General features: G+C 39.7%; 1 protein-coding gene across 3 annotated transcripts in view; it reads right to left on the reverse strand.

The window, feature by feature from the left end:
• nectin3a (nectin cell adhesion molecule 3a) overlaps nucleotides 1-18,203 on the reverse strand; it is a 46,010-nt gene extending 27,807 nt beyond the window's left edge. For 2 of the 3 annotated variants that reach the window (XM_034310893.2, XM_026924796.3), the window contains exon 1: nucleotides 18,012-18,203. In XM_034310893.2, coding sequence (XP_034166784.2) covers nucleotides 18,012-18,105 — 94 coding nt within the window. In that variant the 5' untranslated portion in view covers nucleotides 18,106-18,203. Of the gene's footprint in view, nucleotides 1-9,056; nucleotides 9,122-18,011 lie in introns of all 3 variants that reach the window. The other variant, XM_034310892.2, reaches the window with a different exon arrangement.
• Nucleotides 18,204-18,837: the final 634 nt, after the last annotated feature.

Raw genomic sequence — 18,837 nt, forward strand, 5'->3', positions numbered from 1 at the left:
GGGAGTCAGTGGTCATGAATTCAGGATTCTCATGGCTCGGGGGGAAAAAAGCTCCACGTTAGTCTCTCAGTTCTGAGAGACTGAAGTGTGTAATGTCTATGACAGGTACACCAAGGTACCTGAAGCTTCTCAGTCTCTCCACCAGGGTCCCACTGATCTTAAGAGATGTATGTCCTCTGTGTATGTCTTCTGTTGTTCCCTTATGAAGTCCACAACCAGTCTTTCCTGACATTTAGGAACAGGCTGTTGGCCAGGCACCACTGGGACAACCTCTCCACTTCATTCACATAGGCCTTCTCATCATTCTTGGTGATCAGGCCTACCACCATGGTGCCATCCGCAAATGTTACAATGGTGTTGGATTCATGTGTGGATAAACTGTGGTGTGTGTATAGAGAGTACAGCAGAGGGCTTAAAACATAGCCTTGGGGAGCTCCAGAAGGTGAGGGTGTTGGAGCTGAAGCTACCTACTTTCACCACCTGCGGCCAACACGTTAAAAAGTCCAGAACTCAGCAGCAGGGTGAGGAGCACAGGCCCAGCTCCCTAAGCTTACCAAACAACCTGAGGGGGACTATGATGTAGAAGGCTGTAATCAATGAACAGCAGTCTCAAACCATAAACAGCTCAAACTTTAAACAATATACAGCTAGTTAGTACACAGTGAAACGAAACAACGTCCCTCCAGGGGCATGGTGCTACATAAAACAACCCAAAACTACAAGAGGCTACACATTTTTTACATGTGTGCACATGCAACATGTGTAAATAGCACAAAACAGTACAATGACTACCAAAACAGGACAATAGGCACAGTAAGATACAGTGCATCGCAGACTAGTACACAGTTCTAGTAAGAAAGTGAATCAGATATGAAAGTAGTGCAAAAGGGTAACAACATAATAAGTTGCTATAAATGTATATCATAGTATTCAGCAGATAAGCTTATACTATATATAGACATAGCAGTTAGTGGAGTAGCAGCCAGGTAGAGGGTATAAGTAGTGACAAAAAATTATATACAATGTTTTACAAATACTGTAGCAGCAAAAATACAGGTAGTAAATACAAAATTGCAAAGAGAGTGGGATATTGTTCAGTTGAGAGCATATGTGTGTGTTTGTGTGTGTGTGTTGTCAGTCCAGACTCTGAGTATTTAGGAGTCTGATGGCTTGGGGGAAGAAACTGTTGCACAGTCTGGTCATGAGGGCCCGAATGCTTTGGTACTGTTTGCCAGATGGCAGGAGGGTCAAGAGATTGTGTGAGGGGTGTGTGGGGTTTGCGGTGGCTTTGCGGATGCAAAGTGGTGTGGTGTAAATGTCTATGATGGAGGGAAGAAAGACCCTGATGATCTTCTCAGCTGTCCTCGCTATCCGCTGAAGGGTCTTGCGATCCGAGACAGTGCAATTTCCAAACCAGGCAGTGATGCAGCTGCTCAGGATGCTCTCGATAGTCCCTCTATAGAACATGATGAGGATGGGGGGTGGGAGATGGGCTTTCCTCAGCCTTTGCAAAAAGTATAGACCCTGCTGGGCTTTCTTGGTTTTTGGAGCTGGTGTTGAGGGAACAGGTGAGGTTCTCCACCAGGTGAACAAGAAATTTGGTGCTCTTGACGATCTCCACAGAGGAGCCGCCGATGTTCAGCAGAGAGTGGTCACTTCATGCTCTCCTGAAGTCAACAACAATCTCTTTAGTTTTGTCCAGTCTCTTAGCCACTGCACTTCCTCTCTGTATGCTGAATCATTCTTGCTGATGAACTTGATGATATGGTTCGGGCTGTACATTGCTGCATAGTCATGAGTCAGCAGAGTAAACAGCAATGGACTGAGCACACAGCCCTGGGGGGCCCCAGTGCTCAGTGTGGTGGTGTTGGAGATCCTGTTCCTGATCCAAACTGACTGAGGTCTCCCAGTCAGGAAGTCCAGGATCCAGTTGCAGTGGGAGGTGTTCAGGCCCAGCAGGTTCAGCTTTCCAATCAGGTGCTGAGGAATGATTGTGTTGAATGCTGAACTGAAGTCTATGAACAGCATCTGAACATATGTGTCTTTTTTTGTCCAGGTAGGTGAAGGCCAGATGGAGGGTGGTGGTGGCGTCATCCACTGAGCGGTTGGGACGATATGCGAATTGCAGGAGCTGTTTCGCCAGCTGGTCTGCACACTCTGAGCACTCTGCCAGGAACATTGTCTGGTCCAGCAGCCTTCGGTGGGTTAACTTTTTGTAGAGTTTTCCTCACATCAGCTGTGGTTAGACACAGCACCTGGTCATTGGGAGGAGGGGTGGTCATCCTCGCCGTCACATCATTCTGTGCCTCGAACCAAGTGTAGAAGTTGTTCAGCGCATCTGGAAGGGAGGCATCACTATCACAGGCAGGTGGTGTTGTCCTGTTGATGGTGATGGCCTTTATGCCCTGCCACATGCGCTGGCCTTGAAGTGGCTGTGGATTCTTGCGCTTTGCCTCTCTGATGGCCCGGAACTGTTTGGCTCTCGCTGTTCTTAGGGCCGCCTTGTCGCCTGCTTTGAAGGTGGAGTCTCGGATCCTCAGCAGTGCACACACCTCTGCGGTCCATGACTTCTGGTTGGAGCACGTGGTCGTGATCTTGGAGACATTGATGCAATCAATGCACTTGCTGAGGTACCTGATCACTGATGCCGTGTATTCTTCCAAGTTGTTGTAGTCACTGTTACTTGTCGCTTCTCTGAACATGTGCCAGTCAGTGTGCTCAAAACAGTCCTGAAGAGCAGAGATGGCTCCTGCTGGCCAGGTTTTTACTTGCTTCAGAACTGGTTTGGAGCGTCCTATGAGCGGTCTGTATGCTGGGGTTAGCATAACAGAGATGTGGCCTGAGTAGCCAAAGTGGGGGCGGGTCTCTGCCCGGTACGTGCCGGGGAGGTTTGTGTAAACAAGATCCAGCATATTCTCCCCTCTCATTGCAAAGTCCACAGGTTGATGGAATTTAGGGAGCACTGACTTGAGATTTGCATGGTTGAAATCTCTGGTGACAATAAACAGTCCGTCAGGGTTTGCGTTCTGCAGTTCACTAATAGCTCCATACAGTCTGTGATGGTCTGCAGATCCTGCCACTCTAGTTTGGTGTTATGTTCCTGGAGTTGAGATTCCACTCTATTCTTGTAGCTCTGTTTTGCATTTTTCACTGTGTGCCTTAGTCTGTAGCATCCTGGTTTATACTCACTCACCCATGTCTCCCGTTTGGAGCTTAGCATTATAGGCAGTGGTGCATGCATTCAGTCATGGATGGATCTACCGACCCATGATTTCTGGTTGGGAAAAATGGTGGCTTTAACAAATCCAGGCACAGAGGTGGCCCTGTAGCCTTTATTGAATTTAGTGTAGCAGTGGTCCATGACTTTTCATCCCTGGTGGGGGAAGTGATATGTTGATGTATGTTTACCATGACCTTTTTCAGACTGGTTTTGTTACAGTCCCCTACTACAATGAGGGCAGCATCCGGGCATTTGTTCTGATGGCTGTTGAGCATATCATGGAGTGCAGATAAGGCAGTAACGTGTTTGCTTGAGGTGGGACATAAACAGCCATGATGAAGACCGAGGGGAATTCTTGAGGCAGGTAGAAGGGGTGGCATCTGAACATCAGGTGTGGCAGGTTAGGAGAGCAGGAATGAGAGAGAACAACAATGTTCGGAGCACCACACCAGGTGTTGTTGGTCATAAAACAGACTCCCCTACCTTTGGATTTACCAGACTCTTCCGTACTGGACATATGGAAAATGGAGAACCAGACCACAGGTTGAATGGACTCGTCTGGCACTAGGGGGTCAGCCATGTTTTGGTGAAACAAAGGATATTGAAGTTCCCCACGTCGCACTGGAAACAAACTCTCGCCCTGATGTCGTCCAGCTTGTTTTCATGAGATTGTATATTTGCAAGAACCAAGTAAGCAGAGTTGGTATGTGTGCTCCTGCTCTTAACCTGTTTCACTCACCTCAGCGTTTCCCTCTGTTTTTCCAAATATTTATGGACCTGACTGTATACAGGGCCATTGATGAATAAGGATTTTGAAAGGTCAAATTTTAAAATAAAAAAAATCAAGCATACACCATGGACTTTGGTGAATTTCATACCTTTTCATCAACATTAATAGGCCATGGTCTTAAAACTGTTCATGTGGTGCGAATGTTCCAAATAATATATTTACTTACTATGCTTAAAATTTTAACAAACCTACAACAACAACTCTAGAAAAACATGCATACATTTGTGGATTTCTCAAAATCATGAACCTATACTTATGTCTTGTAACTGCACTGTCCCCTGTTCATACACTTTTAATTAGTTGAACTATTAAAAAAAAAAAAAAATATATATATATATATATATATATATATTTATTACACCAAAAATCATTATTAAAAAAATAATTATTTATAAAAAATATTTTTTACAGCATTTCAATAAATGAATACAACTCTTAACTAGGCTTAGTTAAATAACAGGTCACTAACTGCAATACAACATTATTGACATTTATCAGATAATCTGTCACAGCATGAGAATATTATCATGTCGATGTGCTTATGTCAACCAAATGAAACCCAAATTAATGTATGGCGCTAGTATTCTGTGCTTTTTTTTTTTTTTTTTTTTTTACTGGTTCCACAAACCTTTTTGCAACTATATGTCTTATCTGCATTTCAAGCCCTGTTCAATACTGACCAGACAAATTCAAAATAAAAGCAAAGTAAATATCCACTGGTTGTCTCCCTAACTGGAACACTGCAATGCTAAATTAAAGTTTCTTGCCATGTGCGCACGAGGCAAATCATTTCCAATGTATTAAAGTCAACTCCAAAGCTTTGGGGTTGACCCTAAGTTTTCAGTCCCTAGAATCAGAGAATTGACTCTTTTTGGGATTGTCTTCAATGTGAACCAAAAGCAGAATACCGACTTGATGACTTGACACACAAGATATATTAAAAATATACACTGATCAGCCATAACATTATGACCACTGACAGGTGAAGTGAATAATTGATTATCTCGTTACAATAGCACCTGTCAAGGGTTGAGATATATTAGGCAGCAAGAGACCAGTCGGTTCTCGAAGTTGATGTGTTGGAAACAGGAAAAATGGGAAAGCATAAGGATTAGGGAGACTTTGACAATGGCCAAATTGTGATGGCTAGATGACTGGGTCAGAGCCTTGTGGGGTGTTCCCGGTATGCAGTGGTTAGTACCTACCAAAAGTGGTCCAAGGAAGGACAACCGGTGAACTAGCGACAGGGTCATGGGGGCCCAAGGCTCACTATTGCGCGTGGGGAATGAACTAGTCCGTCTGGTCTGATCCCACAGAAGAGCTATTGTAGCACAAATTGCTGAAAAGTTAAAGCTGGCTATGATAGAAAGGTGTCAGAACACACAGTGCATCGCAGCTTGCTGCGTATGGGGCTGTGTAGCCACAGACCTGTCAGAGTGCCCATGCTGACCTCTGTCCACTGCCAAAAGTGCCTACAATGGACAGATGAGCATCAGAACTGGACCATGGAACAATGGAAGAAGGTGGCCTGGTCCGATAAATCACATGTTCTTTTAAAACATGTGGAAGGCCAGGTGCGTGTGCATGGTTTACCTGGGGAAGAGATGGCATCAGCATGCACTATGGGAAGAACTCAAGCTGGCGGAGGCAGCGTGATGCTCTGGGCAATGTTCTGCTGGGAAACTTTGGTCCTGGCATTCATGTGGATGCTATTTTGACACGTACCACTTACCTAAACATTGTTGCAGACCAGGTGCACCCCTTCATGGCAACGGTATTCCCTAACGGAAGTGACCTCTTTCGTCAGGATAATGCGCCCTGCCACACTGTAAAAATTGTTCAGGAATGGTTCAAGGTGATGACTTGGTCTCCAAATTCCCCAGATCTCAATCCAATCGAATATCTGTGGCGTGTGCTGGCCATCAAGTCCGATCCATGGAGGCCCCACCTCGCAACTTACAGGACTTAAAGGATCTGCTGTTAACGTCTTTGTGCCAGATACCACAGCACACCTTCAAGGATCTAGTGGAGTCCATGCCTCGACGGGTCAGGGATGTTTTGGCAGCAAAAGGGGGACCAGCGCAATATTAGGCAGGTAGTCTTAATGTTATGGCTGATCGGTGTATATTGAATATGCTATTATAAACAAATATATGAATGAAACGTCTACAGGCAGAAACACCTTGTTCATGAAAGAGTTCAGAGGAGAATGGCCAGACAAACCTTGTGGAATCAATGACCCAAAAAAGTACACAGATTAAACTGAGCTCTGTTTTTCAGTGCAAATATGGATTATTTGGTTGAGCAAATCATTTAATGCACTATGTCAGCATGTGGTATAATAATCTTTACTCGTATACCACAATACTCATTATTGTTCATAATGAGTATTGTGGTATATGATTAAAGAAGATTATACCACATGCTTAGTGCATTAAATGATTTGCTCAACCAAATAATCCATATTTGCACTGAAAAACAAAAACAGAGCTCAGTTTAATCTTGCTGACATGACATGCACCAAGTTTGGACAAATAAGGTATATGATATGCTAAGGCTTGTAATGAGAGTTTCTGCTTTCCTCAGCTATAATTAAGCCCCATGTGGGAAGCATTCCCTCTGCATGGCAGCAGGCAGGGAAGCCTGTATCACACAATCCTAATGAGCACCACACAAACACTCGTCCTTCTGCTTCACTATGGGACATGCTGACTGTCCTCATTGATCTCAGTCTGAGCACCTTGCCCTATAAAAAGTTCTGGAATTAAATTAATCATTTGCAGCTGTTAGATCGTTTTGCCTTTCCTTTAAAAAAGCTTTTAATCTTTGTCTGCTCTACATTTATTAGAGGGTACTGCAGTTAAACATGTCAGCACGACTAGAAAGTTGGAAGTCTGGACTGAAGTAATTGAATAAAGGTTACGGGTGAATAAAGGTGGAGGGTGAGATCAGACATAAAAACATAGCCTAGATCAGGCACAAAGCCATAAAAGCAGGCAGTCAATCAAGTCATCAGTAATAAAAAGTATTTTAACATTTGGTTTCCTGAAAAAATACCTTATATTTTTAAGCTGTTACCTTTACTTCTCCATTAATACAAAACATACAGTTAGAAAAGCATACTAAACAACAACACAGTGCAATCTGAAACATGAGTCTCATGCTGGAAATAATTCTAACTTCAAAAAATAGGTAAGACCATCTGTGCTAAACATTAAAAGCTGAAATATAGAGGAAAAAATTATAGGTTATGATTTTAAGAGTTGTGTAAAATATACTTTGGGCCCAAAATTGTTCAGTACAAATATATATATATCTCCTTTGAGTGAGTCTTTAAGACCCGCAGTTTGCAGAATTTAGAAGGCATTTTCTTTTCATTCAAAAAAAGGACATTTATTCAATTATACATCAATAAATATCATATTCATAAAAAAGAAAATCAGTTACACATGTAGAATATAATTAAACTCATAGGCAAGTGGCTGATGCTCTGAAACCCTTGGCGCATAGGTACATGTGGTAAGCCTTAGCTATTATGTCTGAAATATATGTCTACTGAGGCTCTCTCACTCTTCATACTTCCCTACCCACTCGGTAATTGCAAGAAGAAAAACACACAGAAAGGCGCGTGTCAGGCAGAATACATTTCTCTTCACACTCTGCTCAGGACAGAAACAGAAAAACAGAAGAATAAAACTGATGAAACAATTGACCAATCAAAACGAACCAAAGTACAAGATCACTTTATTTTAAAGTAATACTGTAAGGTTGTAGAGCTCAACTCCATTTTAGGATTGTTTTCAGCCTCAGTTGTGAGTCATTTTGGATCAAAGTGTATGCCAATTTTAGAAATGTAAATGTAAACATACAAGTTTCATCTCGTCTTGGGGGTCTAAAGGGTAGGATCTTGTCATCTGTCTTCTATCCAAAACATGCCATGATTAGAGTAACCTCTAACCCCTTCATTGTCATATACACTTGATAAACATTATGTGAATGTCTGCTCTTCACAGGATAAAGTTTAATGGCAGAAGGCTGATGTCCTTGGTGCACACTCTCATGCAAAAACAATAAATGCCATGCTTGGACAGTTTGTACAGCCAAAGATGCCAAATGTTGCTCCCTGCCATTTTTGTGGCATGATGTACCTGGATCCAGTCCCCAAAGCCTGCTCTCTAAGGTGTTTTCTGTCTGCTGGATAAAGCAAGTGAGACTAGTACACAGTTGGTACCTTCTTTCCACAGTGCAGGACAGATGGCTCCTGCCTTGGATATCTAAACGAACATCAGAAAAGCAAACTGCCACTCGTATATCATTTGCTTTAACCACACAGAGCACCAGACCTGAATTAGAATGCCCTTTAGATTCATGAACACCCTTGAAAAATAAACAAGCAAAGCATTTCACTCTGCATCAAAGCAACATACAATTACCAGTCATGTCTAAAAGTCTCATATTTTGGTCTCATAATTTTATAAGTGTAGATATAGGTGACAAGCATAACCTGTCTCAAAAATCCAAGAAAATCGACTGTGAACTAGAAAAGAAGAAATTAGATGTTCTGTTTTGTGTGCCTTTCAATATCTGGGGAGGGTAATGTAGAGTAAACCAAAAGATCAATGCACAGAAAGACTACAATGAGAGTAAAGAAAGGAAAATAAGAGGAATTAATGAAAATTATGGAACAAATTAAAGGGGACCAAGTATATCACCATTATCACATTAACATGATGTGCAAAAGTATACACAATATATGGTGGGTTGTCTGAATAACTGGTTGATCGATACCAATTAAAATCAGTTTAAAGAAATTCCTATGTAATTAAGTTGTTGGGGTGGAAAGATCGTCATCATTAAATTAATAAAAAGAACACAGATGTAAATGATCATTCTCCTGCATTGTTTTGTGATCCTGTTTGCTGCCAACACAGGGATCGTCTCGCTGTATGATTTGAGTTCATGTCTGCATGCATGAAGTTTTTAGCTTGGTGAGATCTGGAGTCATCAGTCCTTTCAGTTAGTGAATGGTTTCAGTGGTTCACTCACCAATCAGATTAGTAGGACACCTGCTCATGCATGCAATTATCCAGTCAGCCAATCATGTGGCAACACTGCAATGCATAATCACAGAGATACATGTCAAGAGCTTCAGTTTAATATTTACATCAAACATCACAATGGAGGAAAATGTGATCTCAGTGACTTTGACCATGGAATGGTTATTGGTGCCAGATGAGCTGGTTTGAGTATTTCAGAAACTGATTTCCTGAGATTTTCCAACCCAGTAGTCTCTAGAGTTTACAGAGTTTGAGACAGATGGACAGAAGACCACATCAGGTTCCATTTCTACCAGCCATAAACAGTAATCTGAGGCTACAGTGGGCACAGGCTCACAGAAACTATACATGTAAAGATTGGAAAAAGAGCAAGTGATGTTTTTTAATTTTCAGCTGGATAACTGCATGAAATAGCAGATGTATATTTGTTCCTATTACAGTGCCTGGTGTGTGTATATAACTGTACAAGCTTGGTTTAGCAGAATCATCCTCCATCTTCAGAAAATTGTGCCAATCTCACTGACACGTGTAGATGTGATTATAAAATATTACTAATAATTATAAAATGCTACAAGTGAACCAAAATAAAAAAGACTGAATGGTCTTTCTCTGCAGTACTTGAGTGAACTTTTTGTCTTTTATGATCCACACCTGCTTCATTCAAAAGGTGTGGGCTCTTTAAAAGTACATAGATTAATGAAGACTACAGCAGGTGGCAGGTTTTTCTTACAAAGCCCCACAGTTTTGGAACAGGCTTCCTGTTAGTGTTCAGGACTCAGACACAGTCTCAATCTTAAAGTCTATGCTGAACACCTACAGTTGTGCTCAAAATTATTCATACCCCTTGGACAAATCAATACTTTTTAATTTTTTTCATTTATAAAAATTACTTTAGCGACACTTCCATTGTATTGAAAATATATTAGTTGCTATGCACAACCCCACATATGTGTCTATTGGTATACTAAACTTCATTTGTATACCAATAGATATGGCCAGAGATTCTCTTTTGAGCCTGTTCAAAATTAATCATACCCTATTCCCAATCTCAGAAAAAAATTCTTCTTTTGTGAAAGTGCACATGGTTTCACACTCCAGTGACTATAATCAATTTAATCAATTTAGGTCTAATCAATTAAGGCCTAATAATGTTAAATGGTAACACCTGCTCAATTAAGGGGGCAAAGCTTTAATTATTCTCAGTCACTGTCACCATGGCCAAGAAGAAAGCTCTCAGTCATGATCTTCGTACGCGTGTTAATGCCCATAGTGGAGGCAAAGGCTACAAGGCCATTTCGAAAGAACTGGATGTCCCTGTATCAACCGTACAGAGTATCATCAAGAAGTTCAAGATGTTCAACACTGTCAAAAACCTGGATAGGCATGGCAGGAAGCGCAAACTCCTTGAGACGCCACTCCTTACCCAGAGACACTGGGATGCGCGCCTGGCCTTTGCGAGGGGTCACCTAGATAGAGATCTGAACTTCTGGTCATCCATCCTCTGGAGACTAAACTGGAGCTCTTTGGACATATGGATGTTTGGCGTAAGAAAGGAGAAGCCTTCAATCCTAAGAATACCATCCCAACAGTCAAGCACGGCAATGGTCACATCATGCTATGGGGATGCTTCTCTGCCAGTGGTACAGGGAACCTTGTTAAGATAGATGGTATCATGAAAAAGGAGGACTATCTCAAGATTCTTGATGAAAACTTGGTGGCGTCAGCACACAAGCACAACCTGCCAGAGAATTGGACCTACCAGAAGGATAATGACCCAAAGCATACGACGCGAGTGGTCAAGCAATGGTTCAGGGACAACAACATAAATGTTCTGGAGTGGCCAAGTCAGAGCCCTGACCTGAATCCAATTGAGAATTTGTGAAGAGAGTTGAAGATCCGGGTCAGGGCTAGGAAGCCTTCCAATCTCCAACAACTGGAGGCTTTTGCAAAGGAAGAGTGGGGAAACATTCCGCAGCAGACCTGTAGAAATCTTGTGGAGACCTACAAGAAGCGTTTGCAGGCCGTCATTGAGAACAAAGGCTTTTCTATTGATTATTGAAACATTGTAATATAAAGGGTATGAATAATTCTGAACATGGTGATTTTTGAATATTTGTCAATTAAAAACCCATGAAATGTCATATTTCTTGAAATATCACATGTTATTCTCTCAGTTGTTTGTCACATTAAATATACGAAAGTATTATAAAACTCATTCATCACAGAAGACAACTCAAAATACCAAGGGTATGAATAATTTTGAGCACAACTGTATTTGTTTAGTCAAGTTAGTTTCTGGCTCTCCCTTTTAGTTATGCTGTCATAGCTAATCCTGCTGGAGTGCCTGCTTGCACTTTGTACATTTTCTATAAGACAACCACTATAAGACAAGAGCATACCTAATAATCTGTTCTCCCCCTCTCTCTCTTCCTGCCTTCTTTCTGTCATTCTCTCTTTGCCTCTTTCTCTCTGCTTTGTGACAATGTATTGTTAAAACAAGTATATACAGTAAATATATTGAACTGAATTGAATGAAGATGCAGGGACACAAAACCTGTCTGTTAATCATAATATATGAACACAATGATATAATACATAAAAATATTGAATATACATCAAAATATTGTTAACCCATTAACTGAAAAAAAAAACATCTCTAAAAACCTCACTTATCAACTAGGTGGCTTCATTCAGGCCCATTCTTTGATGATACCATTGGTCCATCTCTTGATCTCATGAAAATGACATATACATCAGTAGATGAGTCATGATTTAATAGAAGACTGTAGTTAAAGCAAATCACTCTGTCAAATCTTTTTTCATTCCATATGACTGACCCTTTTACTTACAGTGAGTGACTTGCAGGTTGTGCTGCTCTAGCACGTGATGCTGCTGCATTCTTTATTTTAGCACATACTGCACAGGGAAGATCAATGCCATTGCAGATAACGTGGCTATCATATTCCAGGCTTGTGTTTAAGTATAGTGAGCAATGCCTTAATCAGTTACCAACTGATGGGCAAGTAAATAACAACTCATATATGTTTATTTTGCTATAAAACACTACTATAGTTCTTGGATTTTTAAAAAAATTTAGGTGTATTTTTCAGATTATTTCAAGGCTAATATTCCTCACATTCCATGACTGGACATAAAATGTAGTTAGAATCTATGCTACCTTTGTGCTTCCAGCCCAGAAAACACAGGCCATGAAAACAGAACTTTACACACACACAAAAAAAATGTAAGTTATGATAAGTAACATTTCAAATTCTTCCTGTTTGAAATGGGCTGGTATGCAGAATTGCTTATCTTGCCTCCCGACCTAAAGCTAAGCCTAACATACAATTCAAATTACACACTACCATCCTCTGACAGTCCCCTTGCTGTAACCAGTTCAAACTGGATGTACATTTCCCACCCTTGCTGAGGTACTTGGTCCATGCCCCTGAAGTGCTCACCTTTTCCTTCCTCTCTGTACACATTTAAACCAATCATAACAGCCATCATTTAATTGAAAATATTAATGGTGTTAGTGTAAAAGCTATAAAATAGGTTACTGCCCACTGCCCACAAACTGCAGTACAATGGAGTAGGCTTGGGCTGCTTGGCAATAGTATCAGGAATTGCTGACAGATTCCAACTGTTAACTATTAGTTACAGATAATTATTTGTTACATTTATTTAAAGTCCCAACTTCAGTTTTGCAAGCATTCCTGACCTTAGTAATTAATAAAAATTTAAAAAAAAAAAACCCTAAATTATAATGCTTGCAACTAGCATGTGACCAGCAGCTACAGCCAACCTGTAACCAGCTTCCAGTATTTTTTCCACTGTAATGACATAACGTTCATGACAGACATTATTTATGTCTGGCCACGCCCCTTCTTTTCCTCCTCAGCGTCACTGCAGCAGTACTGCACCCGGCTCACACACACTGGCTGCAGCCTACAAACCACAAAGGTCACAGCCGATCGTCAGTTGGTGATAGTGATATCTAGGCTTTCAAGAAACTGGAAGTTTGCCAAAGAAGACAAAACAAAGAATACAATGTGTCATTCAGGCAGTCAATTGCTGAGGGAAGGAAATGCCACAGTTTTGTCAACATGACACTCTAAGGCATTTTCTTGGTCACAGGCCAGTTTACTTTCCCACCTCTCCCTCCTTTTCAATGTCCCTGTTCCTTAGAATGGCAGATTAATATTCTACTTTACTGACACACAAATTCATCCTCCTAGAGGGCTTTGCTAATTCAGTGTGTTTCTTTACATGCCAAAGTAATACAGTACCTAATGTCAGATTCAACACACAGCTCTGCCAGGAGAGGACATAGCTGTCCCTCCTACCAAAGCCTGCATTTTTGTACTCTCTACATTAACTCCCTAAGTGAGTAGGTGGAACATTAGGCTAACAGACCTATAGCTTTATTATTTTAACTATTTTTCCGCAACACAACTTAATTTGAGAAGAGAGCTGAGAAATAAAAGTTTTTGTGACCCAGGTTATACCTGGCCATTTCACGCATTTTATCTGTATTATATCCTGTAAAGATTTTAACTACATGCATTTACACAAATGTCTCTCCAGTTAACGGTCTCCCTGGTATTGCATGTATTATGCAATATTTTTCCTTCTGAAACAAAAACAATTGTTTCTAATAGTTGCCTTGTTGAAAAATATGATTTTGCACGTTGTGTTTTTTTAGGAGCTGGCTTAAACATATGTGGTTTGTGAGTTTTTTTCATTCATAGCACACAGAATTTTCCCCCTTCCCTTTCTTAACCTCTATGTTATGCTATATAATATTATGTTTACTTTGTTTATATCTGCCAGCGTTGTTTGGTTCCAAAAGAATGTTGGCCATTACTAATGCCATTTTTGTGTTCAAGGTCCTGACATGTGTGCGTATGTGTGTACATGTAAAAGAAAGTATCCCCTGGCCCTGGCAGTTATATGGAGTTCACAGAACATGGTTAAAATGCCTAACATATTTTTTTATGTTAAATCACAGGGAGTATACATACAACCCCTGGCAAAAATTATGGAATCACCACACTTAGAGGATGTTCACCCAGCTTTTTTACTTTATAGCAAACAAACAAATCACAGATATGACACAAAAAAGGTTTTGTTCAATAGCTTAACATTCTGGCTTTGTGAAATATACATAAAAAAAATTCAAGGACATTTTTTTTTATTAATGGCATGTCTTTTTCCAAATCAAGTAGAGGAAAAAATTATGGAATCACTCAGTGTTGAGGAAAAAATTATGGAATCATCAACAAAAAAAACACAATTAATACTTTGTTGCTCCTCCTCTGGCTTTTATTCTTTGAGGCATAGACCTCACTAATGAAAAACAATATTCCCCATCAATCTGGTTCCAACTTTCTCGAATAGCAGTTGACAGATCAGCTTTGCAGCTTTGCCTTAACATGGACCAGTTTTTTTACTTTCCACCATAAATTTTCAATTGGATTGAGATCCGGACTGTTTGCTGGCCATGTCATTGAGTTGATATGCCTTTCCTGAAAAAAAGCTTTAAAACTGTTTGCTCTGTGGCAAGATGCATTGTCATCCTGAAAAATTATTTCATCATCACCAAACCTATTTTCTATGGATGGAATGAGAAAATGTCCAAAATTTCACTGTACAACTGTGCACTGACTGCTGAGGTAATGACTGCCATCTCCCCTGGTCCTTTACCTGACATGCAACCCAATATCGTAAATGAGTTGGGAAATTTGATTGGTTCAGGCAGTCATCTTTATATGTTTTGTTAGAACGGCACCAGACAAAAGTTCCAGCATCATCTCCTTGGCCAATGCAGATTCATGATTCATCACTGAATATCACTTTCATCCAATCATCCACACTCCATGACTGCTTAGCCCACTGTAACCTTGTTTTCTTCTGCTTTGGTGTTAGTGCTGGTTTTCTTTTAGCTGTTCTATACGTAAATCTCATTTCATTCAGCCGGTTTCTTACAGTTCTGTCACAAACATTGACTCCTGTTTCCGCCCATTTGTTTTTCATTTGTTTTGTTGTGCATTTTCTATTTTTAAGGCATAGTGCTTTGAGTTTTCTATCCTGATGCTTCGACATCTTCCTTAGTCTGCCTGTATATCTACCTTTCATAACCTTCCCATTATGTTTATACTTGCACCAAATTTTAGACACAGCTGACTGAGAGCAACCAACCTCTTTGGCCACACTCCATGTTGAAATTCCTTGTTGAAGGAGTTTTATAATCCTTTCCATTGTTTCAACTGACAACTCTCTCATTGGAGCCGTGTTACCTTTCAATTAGCCAAGTCCGACAGCCCATTAAAGTGTGTAAGCACTCCCTTTTAACTGCTGACATATTATCATTTTTAGACTTGTCCCAGTATTTGTTTTAGAAATGGAAATTAAAAATTGATTCCATAATTTTTTCCTCAACACTGAGTGATTCCATAATTTTTTCCTCTACTTGATTTGGAAAAAGACATACCATTAATAAAAAAAATGTCCTTGAAATTTTTTTATGTATATTTCACAAACCAGAATGTTAAGCTATTGAACAAAACCTTTTTTGTGTCATATCTGTGATTTGTTTGTTGGCTATAAAGTAAAAAAGCTGGGTGAACATCCTCTAAGTGTGGTGATTCCATAATTTTTGCCAGGGGTTGTACATGCATGCAAGCTTGCTTGTCATCTTGCTAATATGCACTATGGGGTTTAGACAGTAAACAGTTTTAGCAAGTGTGATTATTAACAGAGAGCGCAAGGTGCTGTGACTGGTGAGCACACAAGGCTATATGCAAGTGCAGTGCAGTGAATGCAGTGTGCAGAGAAGCTTCTGTGCATGAGTGTTCCATTCTGTGCACAGTCAGCAGTGACACACACTTGTGCTTTGCTGTTGCATTCAAGGAAACAGACCTTGATCTCATTCAAAGTAAAATTTTCAAAATGGCAGAGATAAAAGAGACAACAATAAACATATAAACATTAATTTTAGATGATTTAGTTGAATTCTGACCATCAAGTCACAGGTAAACATATTTGTTTTACTTTTAATACAACATGCAGACATGAACATAAACACATGAGCACTGTAATTCTGTTTTAGGACATGGGATTTACAATCACCATCCACTTTAATAGGAATACCTGTACACCTGCTCATTTATGCAGTTTTCCAATCAGCCAATCATCTGGCAGCAGCACAACGCATAAAATCATGCAGTTAATGTTCAGTTAATCAAGTCAAGTTAATCAAGTTAACGCTTCAGTTAATGTTCAGCTCAAACATCAGAATGTGGAAAAAGTGTGATCTCTGTGACTTTAACCCTAGCATGCTTTTTGGTGCCAGAAGAACTGGTTCGAGTATTTCAGAAACTGCTTATCTCCTGGGATTTTCACACACAACAGTCACAGAAAAACACAACGTGAGTGATAGTTCTGTGGGTGGAAATGCGTTGTTGATAAGAGAGGTCAGAGGAAAATGGCCAGATTGTTTCGAGCTGGAGGGGCTACAACAGCAGAAGACCACATCAGGTTCCACTCCTGTCAGCCAAGAACAGGAATCTGAGGCTATCACGGGCACAGGCTCACAGATGTTTTTTCTTTATGGCACCATTCTGATTAAACTCTAGAGACTGTTGAGCATGAAAATCCCAGGAAATCAGCAGTTATAGAAATTCCCGACTGGGTATTTATACACCCCATCTGGCACCAACAATCATGCCACGATCAAAATAACTAAGATCAAAATAACTTTTGCTATGCCACTATGCAAAGTTTATATTAAGGGAGGTGCTAGCTTGGCAGCAGCACCACAATCTGGATCGGTAGCAGTACTTTAGCCAGTATGAATGAGGACGAAAACGTTGGCCTGGACCACATGTTGGCTGTTGACACTTGAATCTAGTACTGTTTGACAGACCTACTGTCCTACATTTTATTTACTGGCTCTTCACAAATTGGGCCAGCTATGCTACACTGGGGTCGGACCTTCTTGAAGGCTTCTAAAACACCTTGAGCAATCACACTAAAAGTTGCCTGCAAGATCTAAATGAAAACATTGAGAAACACACAGTAAAGTTCTCTATTCTACTTTCATCCCCAAAAATGGTGTGCATTCTAATCATACTCTTGAGTTATGTTTATATCAATTTAATATAACTTAAATTATGTTGTTATATTACATTATTATATTACATTATGTTAATCGTGTATATTAAAACTTATTACATTAAAGCAGCTACGACACTTCCCGACTTTGCTGTTGTAGCAGTTTTTATGATTTCATAAAATACATTCGTGAAATGTACATGCAGAATTTTTTCTACCTAAACTGTCATTTTGTTACAATCCCAGAAAATGTCGTGCTTAAGTCAACTAGTCAGCCACAAGGCAAAGTGACACTGCTGCCGAAAGATGCAATACTCTTGTGTTTATGTTGACTTGTGCAGAGCTCAGTAGACCTTTACCTGGATATTTTACAAACACATAAATTAGTTACTTTATTTAAAATCTACAAAAAGTAAAATTATTTAGCAAAAGTAGCGAACTCACCCTTACAGACTAATTCCCTATTCACCCGCTTTACGGAAAGTGCTGTCGTTCACGTTGAAATTATTTTCAGATTCGCCAGGCCAAACAATACTGCAAGCTGGCTAACAGTCGTGACGTTTTTGTGGCTATACAATGTAAGTCCAAAGTCAAAATCTTCGATAATTAATAGTGATGTTAATCACTACAGTAAAATCTATACCACACACATGTGAAGCAGTGGGATGCAGTTTGCTCCTGGAGCATCAGATGTGTTGTGCTACAAGATGCAGTTATAGACCGCACTGTCTACACAGCACACTTCAAACTTACCACAATCGTACAGAGTAACTACAGCAATAATAATAACAATAATAATAATAATAATAATAATAAATAAATAACCCACCGATGAAGATGAATAAAAGAAGAGGAAGATGAATGGACAGTTCCAAAGATATCCCCGCAATATCCCCGCGATAAACCGATAGTCCCCTTGCCATGATTTCTGAGTCCGGTAAGCTTGTCGTACGACCACACTGCCTGAGGTAACCGTAGGACTGGAGATCTCAGAATGGGCGTGATTATTTCGGCTCAAGTAGGCGGAGCAATCTGACCTCTGAACACGTGGAAACAACATCCTCACCCTTGTTATACCAACAAGCCCTGAAATTCAGTTCCTCTTTGCGATATCACATAAACGTTAGTAGTAATATATTGCATCACAGCCAAATCTATTCAAGGGGAACCTAGCATAAAGAGGAATGCTGGGATAAATAAATGTGTGTATATATATATATATATATATATATATATATATATATGTGTGTGTGTGTATATATATATATATATATATATATATATATATATATATATATATATGTGTGTGTATGTATATATATATATATATATATATATATATATATATATATATATATATATATATATATATATTTATATATATATATATATATATATATATATATATATATACAGGGGCCAAGCAGGAAATAATAATACGAAATCTGAATGTAAAGTTGTAATTCTGAATATATAAATGTAAATTGTGAATATATAAATTTAAATCCGAATATATAGTTATAACTCTGAAAATATAAATGTAAATTGTGAATATATATTGTCTACATCTCAATATATCTTTATGATCAGGCATGTCAATAGACAGATGAATTTTTTTAAGGAAAACAGAGGGCCTATACATCCTGTATACATTT

This window comes from Pangasianodon hypophthalmus, chromosome 14 (genome assembly GCF_027358585.1).
Source record: "Pangasianodon hypophthalmus isolate fPanHyp1 chromosome 14, fPanHyp1.pri, whole genome shotgun sequence".
Lineage (NCBI taxonomy): Eukaryota > Metazoa > Chordata > Actinopteri > Siluriformes > Pangasiidae > Pangasianodon > Pangasianodon hypophthalmus.